Raw genomic sequence first — 12,289 nt, 5'->3', positions numbered from 1 at the left:
ACCAGTTATTATAACCTGCTATAACTTCTAAATCAGGCCCATTTTAGGAGCAAAGTTGAGCTTTTCTAACATAAATTATCCCGTGGCTCTGTCCTTACCAACAAAAGTTGTGTGTTCAAAGCAGAGATTGGATCAAATGTTTGCCCTCAGGATTAGCTGTCACATGGGTGAAACCACCTGTGTTCTGTCACTGAAGTTGTCTGAGTTTGTGAGGCTCCTTCAGCTTTGTTTCCCTTTTTGAAGTCCAAGTGTTTAAATGTTAAAGAAACTCAAACATCTAATCTTTTATAGGAAAAGCTACAACTGGTGGCTCAGCAGTTTCTGAAAAAGTGAGGACAAGGCTGGAAGAACTGGATGATCTGGAAGAGGTAGGAAAGTTTTCTGATGAAATTACATCATTCTAAAAGTGAAATAAACTTGTTAATTAAGATTTCATATATATATATATTTATAAGAAGATCATAATTCTGCAAGTGTGCATAACCATAAGCATTACCTGCTTTTAGATAAATCTAATTTCTATGGGACTACTCCAGTAACTTCATTCTTTAGAAAACTGAGGCCAGATCATATTCTTATGTCTTATCTCTATCTTGATGTTTGCTCTGTAGTTGTAGTTTGTTGAGAAAGTAAGACTGTGAAGTTTAAAAGAAAACTGTCAAGTACTTGAGATTTATGCTTATTCTTCTTTGGTTTTGCTTTTTTTATAATGGCTACAATGCAACTATTTCTTGCTGCCAAGAAATTCCTTAGGACCCTACTGGCAAAATGTGTTTTGTTTGTCTCTTACGCTGCTACTATACAGGTTCTAGTATGCATCTGTATAGTGCTAGGTTAGCAATTATACTGCTAATAGTGTACCACTGAAGTAGTCTGATTTCTGACCTTGCAGACAATGTGTTTGAGTACCAGCACATGTCCTGAAAACCAGAGTGGTTGCGATGCATCCCCGAGTAAATACCTGAGGTGCAGATGATGCAAAGTTAAGGGAGAATAAGGGAATTATCCCTCTCTCTTTGGTTTTTTGTTTGTTTGTTGTATTCCCCCCTCCAGTGATCTGACTGTGCTTTTCCCCTCCTCTCTCTTTCTCACTCTCTCACTAAGTGGACTTGTGTTTTCTTGTCAGGGGTCACAGAAAGAGCTGTTGAACTTGACTCAGCAGGATTATATGAATCGAATTGAAGAACTCAACCAATCTTTGAAGGATGCTTGGTCCTCTGATCAGAAAGTAAAAGCTCTGAAAATAGTAATTCAGGTCAGTTTTAAATGGTTTTCTTCTGTGCAGTGCTGGTGGGTTTGGTGGTGTGACTTGTCCAATTTCATTAAAGAGGAAGGTAGAGTTTCTGTTGGTTTTCTATTACTTTATGATGTTCTGCACTGAAACTCCTTTCTGTTGAAGTTTGATGACTTCTGCTGCCGTTACTCTTTTCTAAAACTGTTAGTGTGTACAGGCTATACATTAACTGAGGAAAACTGTTTCATGTTGTTCTAATTCTATGCGAGGTAGAAGTGACCACAGTCTGTCTCCTAGTAAAGAGCATAACTTCAAGTCTTGTATCCTCTTAATGAACTAAGTAGCTTCCTTGACATCAGGCTGTGATTACATAAATATATATAGCCTATAACTATTATTATAACATGTTAATTATTGCCAGAGAATGCACAAGTTTGAGTTGTTTTTTTTTTTTAACCGTTTTCAGAATTGGATACTGGGTAGGAAAAAGTGATTTAATTTGAATATTACAATTATCTTGATTTCAGAACTAATTCATACGAGTTCTTTCATTTGGATGGGGGAAGACGACGACAGGGCCTTCATTCTCTGTAAGAGCTTTAAAGAGCTTGAGTGCAGGAAGAGTTCTGGTTATTAAGGCAGGACCTGAATTTATAGCCCTGTAGCTGCATGTGAATTCCTCAAGTGCCTTAGACAAGATAAGCTAAGCTGCTTACTCAGAGTAACCTGAAATAAGTTGATTATGTGTGTGAGCTCTAATAGCAGTGGTAGGTGTTTGTGGTACTTGGAGGTATCAAACAGCAACTGAATTGCCTTTCTCAGGAGGGGCCCTGCTGCCTATACAGTAGGGCCTTTGCTGCCTTGGGTGTGAGATGTGAATGCACACCCACCTGTATTTCTGGTGCATTCTTGTTCTTTCTTGATAATAAAGCAAAGAGACTTAGCATGCCCCTCATCAAAGCTTGTTCAGATGTTGTGATCATGGGGTGTCAGATTGCTATGTGAATTTCTGGAATGTAATGAAAACTTGCTTTTTTTTTTTTTTTTTTTTTACTTATTCCATTGAGACTGAATAAGAGCTGGAGGTGACAGAAACTCCTGTACTTACACAGAGAGCAGAGGCCACATCTGGCCCATGCTGGGATGAGGTGGAGCTCTGTTCCCTCTTCAGGTGGAAGCTGATTTATTCTGAATAAACTGCCAAAGTTTTTGGCTGATGTGAACCAGTTCACCTGTTTCCAAAAGGTTTGATCTGGTCACGTAAACTGCAAAGATTTGATTAAAAGCTCTTTCGTTAAATTTTTAACATTTTTGCCTAGTTTATTATCAGATTTTGTGTTTCAGCTGTGGGGTTTAAGCTGAGGGTGAGAAATTAGAAAATGCCCTTTTTTAAAAAGGAGTCTTTTTATGCTGCTTCTGGAATAGGACTTGTCTTGTCTGAATAAATGCACAGGTCTGCACGGTCAGTTGAAGTTCTGCATTACCCTGTGTAAACGAAAAGCAGATCTGTGACAAACTGCTGGAAATGAAGAATTATCTGAAAAATTAAGTACTGTGGTTGGTTATTTTAAGGTTTCTTGTTCCTTCCATCTGCAGGTATTGATTTGTTCCAATCTGACTGGAATAAAAACATGAATTTGAATTGTCATCTATTTTTCTTTTCCCTTTCTAGTGTTCAAAGCTTCTTTCAGACACAACGGTGATCCAGTTTTATCCAAGTAAATTTGTCTTAATTACAGATATACTTGATACTTTTGGTGAGTACAGTGGTTTTGTGTTGGGTGGTGGTTGTTTTGTTGTTTAAGAGTAAACCATCCTAAAAGTGCTTAAATGGTTTTCTTTTAACAGTAAATATTTTTCCAACATACTCATTTGAAAGCCTCTGATATAAACATATTATATAATTGTTGAAAAACTCATATCTGAGGATTTTAAAACAGAAATATTTTATTTTGGAGCAGTTCTGTGTTTTCTGTGATTGTAACTTCCCAACAAAACCGTGGGAAAACCCATCATCTCTGAATTTCAGCATTTGAAACGCTGAAGTTATTATGAAAATACCTTGTTTTTGACAGCCTTTTGAATCTTAATATTTCATTCTTTGTACTTGAAGTCTGATAACTTTTCTTTAGCTCAGCAGGGACTATGAAGTGATCAAAATTTTACTGAATTATTTTCGTTTTATTGTTTTTAAATGATCCTTCACTTGAAATTGTCATCCAGTTAGTGTTATTCTGTTGCCTTTCTGCTGTGTTCTGGAGGAGGCTTATTGGTGGTATTTGAAATTCAAGGTCATTGATATTTGCTAGGATATGCTATGACGTAGGGCAGTTGTTTTGTCAGATCTTGCTTCCTTTTTGCTCTTTCCTGCTTTATGTGAAGTTGCTGAAGTTGCATAAAATCCAGACCCAGCAAAGTCAGGACATTAGCTGTCCTTTTCTGGCCTGGGAGAGACTGACCTGGATATGTCTTCTGCACTTTATGGAGTCAGATAAATGTTTCACAGTGTGTGAAGTGCTGAATGCTGACGACTAATGTTTCGGCCTCACTAGAGGGCAGCATGATGTTAGTGTTTTGTAAGGTTTCTTCTGGGTGACTTCAGTGTATGTTAATCAATGCTTTGTGTGTTATGGTTTGTTAAAATGCTTATTGGGGTTCTTTTGTTTGTGTTTTTTTAACCAGGTAAATTAGTGTATGAAAGAATTCTGTCAATGTGCGTGGACAATCGCGCCTCTTTGACAGGTACCTTTCTATTTTGTTGGTTTGTTTTTTTCCTAATGTCATGCTGAAATAAATCATACTTAAGCTGATCTGAGAAGAGTTAAGTAGGACCCGTGCCTTTATCTGTTAACAAAAGTTCTGCTTTGGATCTAGTAAATTTTAGTTTTAAATAAAGCAAACTAGGATTTTAGTTTTAAATAAAGCTTCTAGCTTCAGTTTTCAGTAAATAGATTTCATTAAGGAAGAATTTTGGAAGGAGCAGGCTGATGTTTGCTTTACTAAACCAGGGGGGTCTTTTGAAATTGGGCCCTTCTCTTCTTTTTTTTTTTTTTTTTTCAGTTGAAGTTCCAACATGGGTGTAAAAGTGTATATTTAGTAGTTACGATACAGTGTACTTAGTATCTGTACTTGAGATACACAATGTTTTTGTTTTGTTGTGGGCACTGCAGTGGCAACGTTGGGTTACAGTTAGATCTGCAAGGTTTGAGCCAGCAGCCGGAAAACAGCTGATACTTAGTAAACTTGCATATTTAAAATACATTTGCTTGTTGCAGAAGTGAGAAACTGTTCTCATAAACATAAATGAAAGCAGACAGTTCCTGTATCACAGTCCAATTCCTGATCGCAATAACATCCTTCTGGAGGGGTGAGCTCATGCTGCAGAGATGCTGGGAGTGCTGCAGGTGGGAGCTTCTGGAGCAGCTCCAAATCATGGGGAGAAGGAAGATCTTCCTTCTTGCCATGCATGCCTTTGTCAACTCCACCATCCACATTGATCAAGAACTCCTTTGGTCTTAGCTCAGGAAGATCTGCTTGCTGTACTCAACCTGCATCTATCCTGTGGCTTTTCTAGCCTAGGAAGTGGGGCGCTTTCATTTGGAACAGGACCTTCTCTCTTTCTGAGGACATGGATAAGAGCACTGGAGTTCTAAAACTGTTTATCAAGGAGTTCATAAGCCGATGTTTGCTGCAGAAGCTGCTTGTTTACCCTTATTCTCTGAGGATTCCCAACCATCTGGGATCTGGGGGACCCCAGCAGCATTTTTTGACTTCTGATTCGAGTAACTTAGAGAAAGAGGAGGCATGCAATTGTGTGCGCAGCTGACCAGTGCACTGTTCCCATAACCCATCTGTTCCATGCTAGGGTAGCAGCTTTTTCTTGCTGGGGCTGAGCCCCAGAGATCATGAAAAGACTGCACTGTAGTGTTGGATGTTCAGTGTGCAAGAATAAGTGTTGTGTCAGTGTCTGGTATTTCCTGCTCTTCCTCCCAAGATCATTTTTAAAGATTATTTTAAAATATTAGACTTTAAAAGTGAAGAATTTGAGTGCTGGAACATAATTTACCATCTATATATGTATTCATTTTCTATGGATAAAAGCAGAATAAGAAATAATGGTTATGGGGAGGCAGGGGTTAGATTTTCTCCAGCTCTGGAGCTAAGATTTTTGAGTGCTTGATTTCAGCTTGAAGTGAAATGTTACTTAACACAGGTTGGAAGCTCTAGTTGCCTTTTTTAGCTGCTCTTCTACTCAGTTCTTACTACTACAAGAAATAGTTGAGAATCAAATATAATAGTTTATTACGCTGTGCCTAATTTCTTGTTGAAATAATACAATTTTAAATCTGGAATGAAAAGCAGCTTTCTACTAGGAAGAATGCAACTATTTCTGGGTTGTTGTTTTTTTTTTTCCCCAGATAATTTTTCTCCAGAGACTGTTAATGATACTGCTAAAGAGACTTGCTTAAACTGGTTTTTCAAGATTGCTTCCATCAGAGAACTCATTCCTAGGTTGTATCCTTCTGTAATGAGACTGTCAGAACACGTCTGCAGGTTTTTCAGCAGACTTTTCCGAATGTGAACATATTTACTGCAATAAAACCTACAGTAATCTGTGTTTGTACTGACTTTGTTTTGTTTGTTTTGAGATGCGCCTCTTAAATTTGTTCTTTTTTTTTTTTTTTTTTTAATGATACCTAATGCTCAACTGAAAGCTGAATTATTGTCTGTGAATAGCACGGCGGTGATAGAGCTTGGGGATAAATGAGGATCTTAGAAACTGTAAAAAATGATAAAATGTAGTGAAGTTAATTGCAAAACATCTTGAAGTGTGTTTGGTATATAATGTTGATGTTTATTTTCAAACAGCTTATACAGCAGTTTTGTTCCTTAACTTGGCTTCTTTTTAGTTATGTGGAAGCAGCAATACTCAAGTGCAATAAGTTTCTATCTAAAACGTAAGTAAACGCCAACTGTGGGGAGGAATGGAATGGTCGGTCTTACAAGCTACTGTATGGGGTTAAGTGTGCACATTCCATCATTAATGGTGGATAAGGTGTTAACGGGTCTTTGAAAAAGCAGTGCTTATACAAACATGGGTATTTGGATTGCTTCTAGCTGCAATTCAAATACAGAATGTATATTATTAATGTTAAATTTGCTTTTGAAATAATGTGTTAATAGGAACTCTTACCAAAGGTGAAGTGCATAAATCGTGCCTGTTTGTCAGTCTACGAGGCTGCCTCTCAGGTTATTAGTAGGTGGTATAATTCCTTAATTTTAAAGATTTTTTAACTTTAACAGGGGGATTTCGGAGTGTCTCCCACGATTAACATCAGTGATCAGAGGAATCGGAGATCCACTGGTTGCAGTCTATGCAAGAGCATACCTGTGCAGGGTAGGACACCATGTAGAACTTCAGATCTGTGTCGGAGACTTAATACAGCTCTGCCACTAATGGGGGGGCGAGGGGGAGGATTAACTTCCACTTTTATCAGTATGGTCAGCAGTCTCTTTTCCTTCAAATTTGAAAAACATTGTTATATGCTGTTTCCTTTATTTATTTATTTTCCATTTTTATTTCTGTTATTGAAAACAGGTGTAAATAGCTTAGTTCCTTTTGCAGTTCCAGCCTTACTACACAGGACTTGTATAACAGTAACTTTTTATTATTTGTCAGTGTTATTCCTGTATCTGTTAATATTTTCATTTGGAATCCTTGCTTCATTCCATCCTCAAAAATCAACATGCAGATTTTTAAAGCAATTTCTGAACTTTTGGCAGGCTTTTAAAAATGATTTTTGCTGTAGCCTTTGTGTACAACAAATAGGGTACCTGGGTAGGCATTGATTTCCTCACCATTATAGACCTGTGGATCTGATGTTTGAGAACGATGTTTAAACTCGGTGTAACTGCCTCGAGCAATTGTCAGTGGGTGCAATTACAGAAGCAGGTTTTGATGGGTGTAATTAGGTCCGTTCCTCTGGAAAATACTTTTTTTTATCTTACAATCGAAGGAGGATCATAGCTGATAGATGCAAATGAAGTCCTCTTTTACTACAGGTTGGGATGGAGGTGGCACCACAGCTCAAAGAAAGCCTCAACAAAAATTTCTTTGACTTTCTTCTAACATTTAAACAAGTAAGTAAACAGGTTCTTTTTTTTTTTAATTGCCAAATCACACAAATAAACTTCTTAAGCAAACTACAATATATTAATACTTTTTGAGCATCTTTCAAGTTCTTAAATGTAGATTTAGGGATATTTCCATAGCCAAATGAAGTATAGGATGCGTTATATGCACACTAGGAAGTTTTATCTACTATATTTGGTATATTTCCATATTTTTGGGTATTTTTTTTTCCCCAGTGCGCAAGGAATGTTTGTGGTTCTTTATCATAGAATCACTAATGTTGGGAAAGACCTTTGAAGATCATCAACTCTCAACCTAACTTACCAAGTCCCATCACTAAGCCACATCCTGTAGTACTGCACTCACGTGTCCTTTGAGGTATTTAAGGGACTTCCTCGGGCAGCCTGTTCCAATACTTGACCACCCTTGGTGAAGAAATTCTTCCTGTTAGCCAGTGTAAATCCTTGTTAGGAAACTCTTCCTAGTATCCAATTGTATGCTCTTGCTCCTCAGTTTCCAGTTCTTGAACAAAGTTTGTCGTTGTTTCAATTAAGTGCTTTTTCAATGTGGTGCATTTTTTGTTCTGTTTCAACAGATTCATGGGGATACAGTTCAGAATCAACTGGTAGTACAGTGTGTAGAAATTCCTTTGTATTTGACTCTCTACTCACCTGCTATAGATTGGATTTTACAATGTATTGCATACCGTGCTCCTGAGGTAAGTGTGGTAATGCTCTGTACTAATGGAGGCATTGAGATGGAAAGTTAATTTTGCTAAAGAATTGATAGGACTCTGCCTACGTTTTTCCCCAGTGTTTAACTGCATAGTGCAGAGAGAAAAGCTGTGCTTTATAAAACTTACAAATGCTGAAAGCATCTGATGTTGTAACACCATATATTTTCATGCTAGAAATTCTTGGAGGAGAGTGCTCAATACAAAAGAATAAGCATTAAAGATGAAACTGAAGCTTAGGCAGCATAAGTGCTTTCTATTATAAATTGTGAAAATCTATGACAAAACACATTGAATTAGAAACGATAAGGCTAAAAACAGCAACTTCAGCTTGGCTGCTCAATTTTTTTATTGTCTAATACAGTGTTCACTGTACCCATTCCAGTAAGTTTTTTTATGTCGTACTACATTGTTGTTTTCTTGTGCTGTAAATAAAGGATAAAATGGGATTATTGGAATGTGTTGAGGAGGTAATTAAAACAGTTCATAGTAGATTTTAGTACTGTAATTAAAGCTGAATTTATTTACAGAATCTCACTAATTTTACTGAGTAATTCTTACAGGTTCTGCTTACTGAGATGATGGAGAGGTGCAAAAAATTGGGAAACAAGTAAGTATCGTGCAGTCCAGAAAACAAGAGTCTGTAGCAAGTACCCCGAGTGCCTATAATAAAATTCTCCATTTAGAAACCACGATTTGGATGCACGTTATGGCTTTTGTTACTCATGTAAATGACTAATTATAATTTTGAACATCAATTTTCCAGAGATGAATTCTGCCAGGCTTTAAGTTACCTGTAGAGCAAAAGTTTAATTGATTAATTGGGTTGCTGCATTTTGTCTCCTAATGCAAGTTTTAGAAGCATCAGCCTTGTCTGATCCCTGGTTGTGCTTCATTTTTCTCTGCTTTCTTTCCCTTTCTTACCCGTGCCCTCCCCTGTCTACATTTAGCCTATTCATGTGTCTTCCAAGGGAAGTTGTAAAGCAGCTGGTGTCTTTGGAGTGTATTTAGGTGACTGCTTTTCTTCAAAACTAAAATTAGTATCCCAAATGTCGCCTTGATGTCTGTGTGCAGACTAATCGTGTTAAGCTAATAATTCAGGAAGATGGTTTGAGTGCTTTGGATGTGCTTGCTTTTTGAGCTTTGTGAGTGTGATTTAGCCTGCTATGAGTTAATCTCAGTTCATTTTACTGGCTAGATAGGCTGAGTTCTGTGAAAGTTTTCAATTACTTTGGTTTTTGATGTGCTTTATGCCATCTAATTCTGGTTGGTTGAGGAGCTAAGATGTGTTGGTCGCATGGAGAGCAGAAATCTCCTGCATTAGCATACTGTGACTGAGCTAAGGAATAGGGGAAGAACATGGTTTATAAAAAATGATGCAGATTGCTTAATAGAGGTGTGATAGTTCACATGCTATTCTGTAGTAATTATTTTGTGTGAGTGTTGTGCAAATTATTTTTAAAATGCTTTTTAGCATTCCATTGTAAAGATGGGCCAGGTACCTCATCTTCGTGTTTTGTGTTTTCTTTATTTATCTTGAAATTGAATTATCCAATTTAGGTTGTCTAAAAAGTGTGCTAAGTTTCTTTCTAAGTGGAGTCACATCTCTTTGTCTTCTCACGGCTGTCACAGTGTCACAAAACAAATCACACCAGTTCATAAATCTTTAAGCAATCTCGGTATGTTCCATCATCATGTTGCAGCCATCTAAGTGAAAAATGTCAGCCTGTTTCTCTGCATTGCAAAGCTCGTATCTGGTGAACTGGAAGTACTTGTCTAATGAAAAAATGCAAATTCCAGTTAGGTTGCAATGGGACCACTAATGCTCAGTCAGGAACAGGGGATGCTGGGCTATTTTAAGTGCTTTGTCAAGGTAAACTGGCTCATATTCAGACTGCCTGCTTTGGAGTGATGAAGACACAGTATTGCTTGGACTATGAGGGAGCTTTGGTGCTGACTTGTGGCTGAGTGTGCCCAAAGGAATTGCCTTCTGAGTAATACCAGATTTTGTTTCTTATATTTGCATAATAATATCAGTAAAGTGGATTTTCAAGTAATGAGTTGACTCCTCCATGGCAGCTTAGTTGAAACAGTTGATTATAAGAGTCTAAACACATCAATGGCAATGGCACTATTATGACTGGATGTTCTGTTGTTTTTTTAATCCTAACAATGCAGCTACTAGAAATCTGACTTTTTAGAGTGCGTATATATCTTTCTAATTCAGTGAGAAAAAAACTTAGATGGATCTTTGCCCTTCCAAAGTGTACTTCTGTAATGAAAAAGAAGAGTGTGTTTCTAAATACTATTTACTTCATTTTTATTTTTTTTCCTGGCAAGTTTTTGATCAAATGATGGTTTAAAAAAAAACAAACAACTATGTGGACCAAGTATTCTACAGGCTGCTTTGTCCATATCAGATAGCTTAAAATTTTCATCTTTTGCTAATGTGCATTTAGTCCTCAATGATAAAAGTTGAATTTCTAAAGCTTTTTTGCTCACCTCTATTTTTCTTAAAAATTTAGAAAAGATGCTGGTTTGGTTTTGGTTGTCAGTTTATATTAATATAATAAGAACTTTTAGTTGCTGTTGAGCTGTATTGATTTATCTTATGTTCGTTGTAGTGCTCTGCTATTAAATTCAGTAATGTCAGCCTTCAGAGCTGAGTTTATTGCTGCAAGGTCTATGGACTTCATTGGCATGATTAAAGAGTGTGACGAATCTGGATTCCCAAAGGTAACATTTGGATGTAATATATATAACACTTCTTGCTCACTGTCTGGCTGTTATTTATGCTTTATGTACATCTTTTACTTTTTATTCACACTCTGTTGATACTAGTTGCCTACTTAAGTTGCACGTTATTGAAATAAAAGGAGCTCTAAACAATCTTTCTTCATGTTCTAGAAGAGCTTTGGACAAACAGATCTTCTGCTTTTAATTTAAATTTCTCATTACTTTCAGCATCTTCTCTTTCGCTCCTTGGGGTTAAACCTGGCGTTGGCTGATCCTCCTGAAAATGATCACCTTCAAATATTAAATGAAGCCTGGAAGGTTATAACAAAACTGAAGAACCCACAGGTGAGTTATTGACAGTTCCTTTGTCCAGGGCAAAGTTGCAGCTGTTGTTCAGCAGGCCGTATATTTTGCATGGCAAGGTTTACTTTTCCTAGATGCCTGCTGTTGCCGAAAGTACAAAACCTGACAGTATCTTTTATAATCCCTCTGACCTCTTCTTGCCTACATAAATGTTGCGGTTTTGAAGTTTGTCATGAGCTCCAGATCCAGAGGAGTCACCTCTGGAGTTATTATTTTGAGCATAATTTTTTCATGTATGTTTCTCTTAACCTCCTGTAAATACTGATAATGATTGGACACGTGTTTCTAGGATTACATCAACTGTGCTGAAGTATGGGTGGAGTATACATGCAGACACTTTACGGTACGTGCTAATTTATTTCCTTTGAAGGTCTTCTGGTACAGACTAAGTGCCTGTATCAGCTGCTCAATATTAAAAATGGAAAAGCCACGAGTGTTTAATATTTAATATTCTTTAGTATATGAAAAGATGTATTTTCTTTCATGAAAGATAAATAGGGACAAAAGATATGGCATGAAGAGTCCTTCTCAATCACCCCTTCCCCAAAACCCCGTGTGATATTTCTTACTTTTTATTGCACTGATTTAAATGAGAACTTACTAGAATATAGGCTAAAGTTCTTTGCTTAGCTAGAGCTCTGTAGAAGACTGATGCTTTGGCAAATGGAAATAAATTCACTAACTGGTTTTCAGTCATTTGATTTCTATTCTGGTTTCATTACTGTCTTATGTAACCTCTTTTTTTTACTATATAGAAGCGAGAAGTCAATACAGTGTTGGCTGATGTTATCAAACACATGACTCCTGATCGAGCATTTGAAGATGCGTACCCACAGGTAAAGAACTTACTCAGTTTCCTCTGAGTGACCAGAGAATGTTCTCTGTTGTGGATACTCTTAACTTATACTACAATCATTTTCTTTTTTTTTTCTTTTTTCTTTTTCTTCTTTTTTCAGTTGCAGTCCATTATTCAGAAAGTTATTACCTATATCAATGATTTCTCTCTGCTTTTTTCTGTGGTAAGTGATACCATGTTTCAAACTTACCCCAAATATTTATTTTATAATGTGTTTGTAAAAGTACTTAATTT

General features: G+C 36.9%; 1 protein-coding gene across 9 annotated transcripts in view; it reads left to right on the top strand.

Moving 5' to 3' along the window:
- Window positions 1-12,289, top strand: part of VPS35L (VPS35 endosomal protein sorting factor like) — a 30,313-nt gene that overhangs the window by 2,487 nt on the left and 15,537 nt on the right. For all 9 annotated transcript variants that reach the window (XR_014933963.1, XR_014933962.1, XM_015877486.3 and 6 more), the window contains exons 6-20: window positions 292-368; window positions 1,127-1,255; window positions 2,907-2,991; window positions 3,917-3,976; window positions 5,653-5,749; window positions 6,145-6,192; window positions 6,539-6,632; window positions 7,298-7,375; window positions 7,963-8,085; window positions 8,664-8,710; window positions 10,725-10,836; window positions 11,065-11,181; window positions 11,489-11,542; window positions 11,955-12,035; window positions 12,156-12,218. Coding sequence is in view for 7 of the 9 variants with exons in the window: in XM_015877486.3 (XP_015732972.2) it covers window positions 292-368; window positions 1,127-1,255; window positions 2,907-2,991; window positions 3,917-3,976; window positions 5,653-5,749; window positions 6,145-6,192; window positions 6,539-6,632; window positions 7,298-7,375; window positions 7,963-8,085; window positions 8,664-8,710; window positions 10,725-10,836; window positions 11,065-11,181; window positions 11,489-11,542; window positions 11,955-12,035; window positions 12,156-12,218 (1,265 nt within the window). In the remaining 2 variants the exon portion in view is untranslated. The remainder of the gene's footprint in view (window positions 1-291; window positions 369-1,126; window positions 1,256-2,906; window positions 2,992-3,916; window positions 3,977-5,652; window positions 5,750-6,144; window positions 6,193-6,538; window positions 6,633-7,297; window positions 7,376-7,962; window positions 8,086-8,663; window positions 8,711-10,724; window positions 10,837-11,064; window positions 11,182-11,488; window positions 11,543-11,954; window positions 12,036-12,155; window positions 12,219-12,289) is intronic.

The sequence above is a fragment of the Coturnix japonica genome, chromosome 13, assembly GCF_054131305.1.
Source record: "Coturnix japonica strain WE chromosome 13, WE-NBRP24, whole genome shotgun sequence".
NCBI classification, from domain to species: Eukaryota; Metazoa; Chordata; class Aves; order Galliformes; family Phasianidae; genus Coturnix; species Coturnix japonica.
Note: the sequence above shows the minus strand (reverse complement) of the source record. Positions and strands in the feature narration are given on the sequence as shown.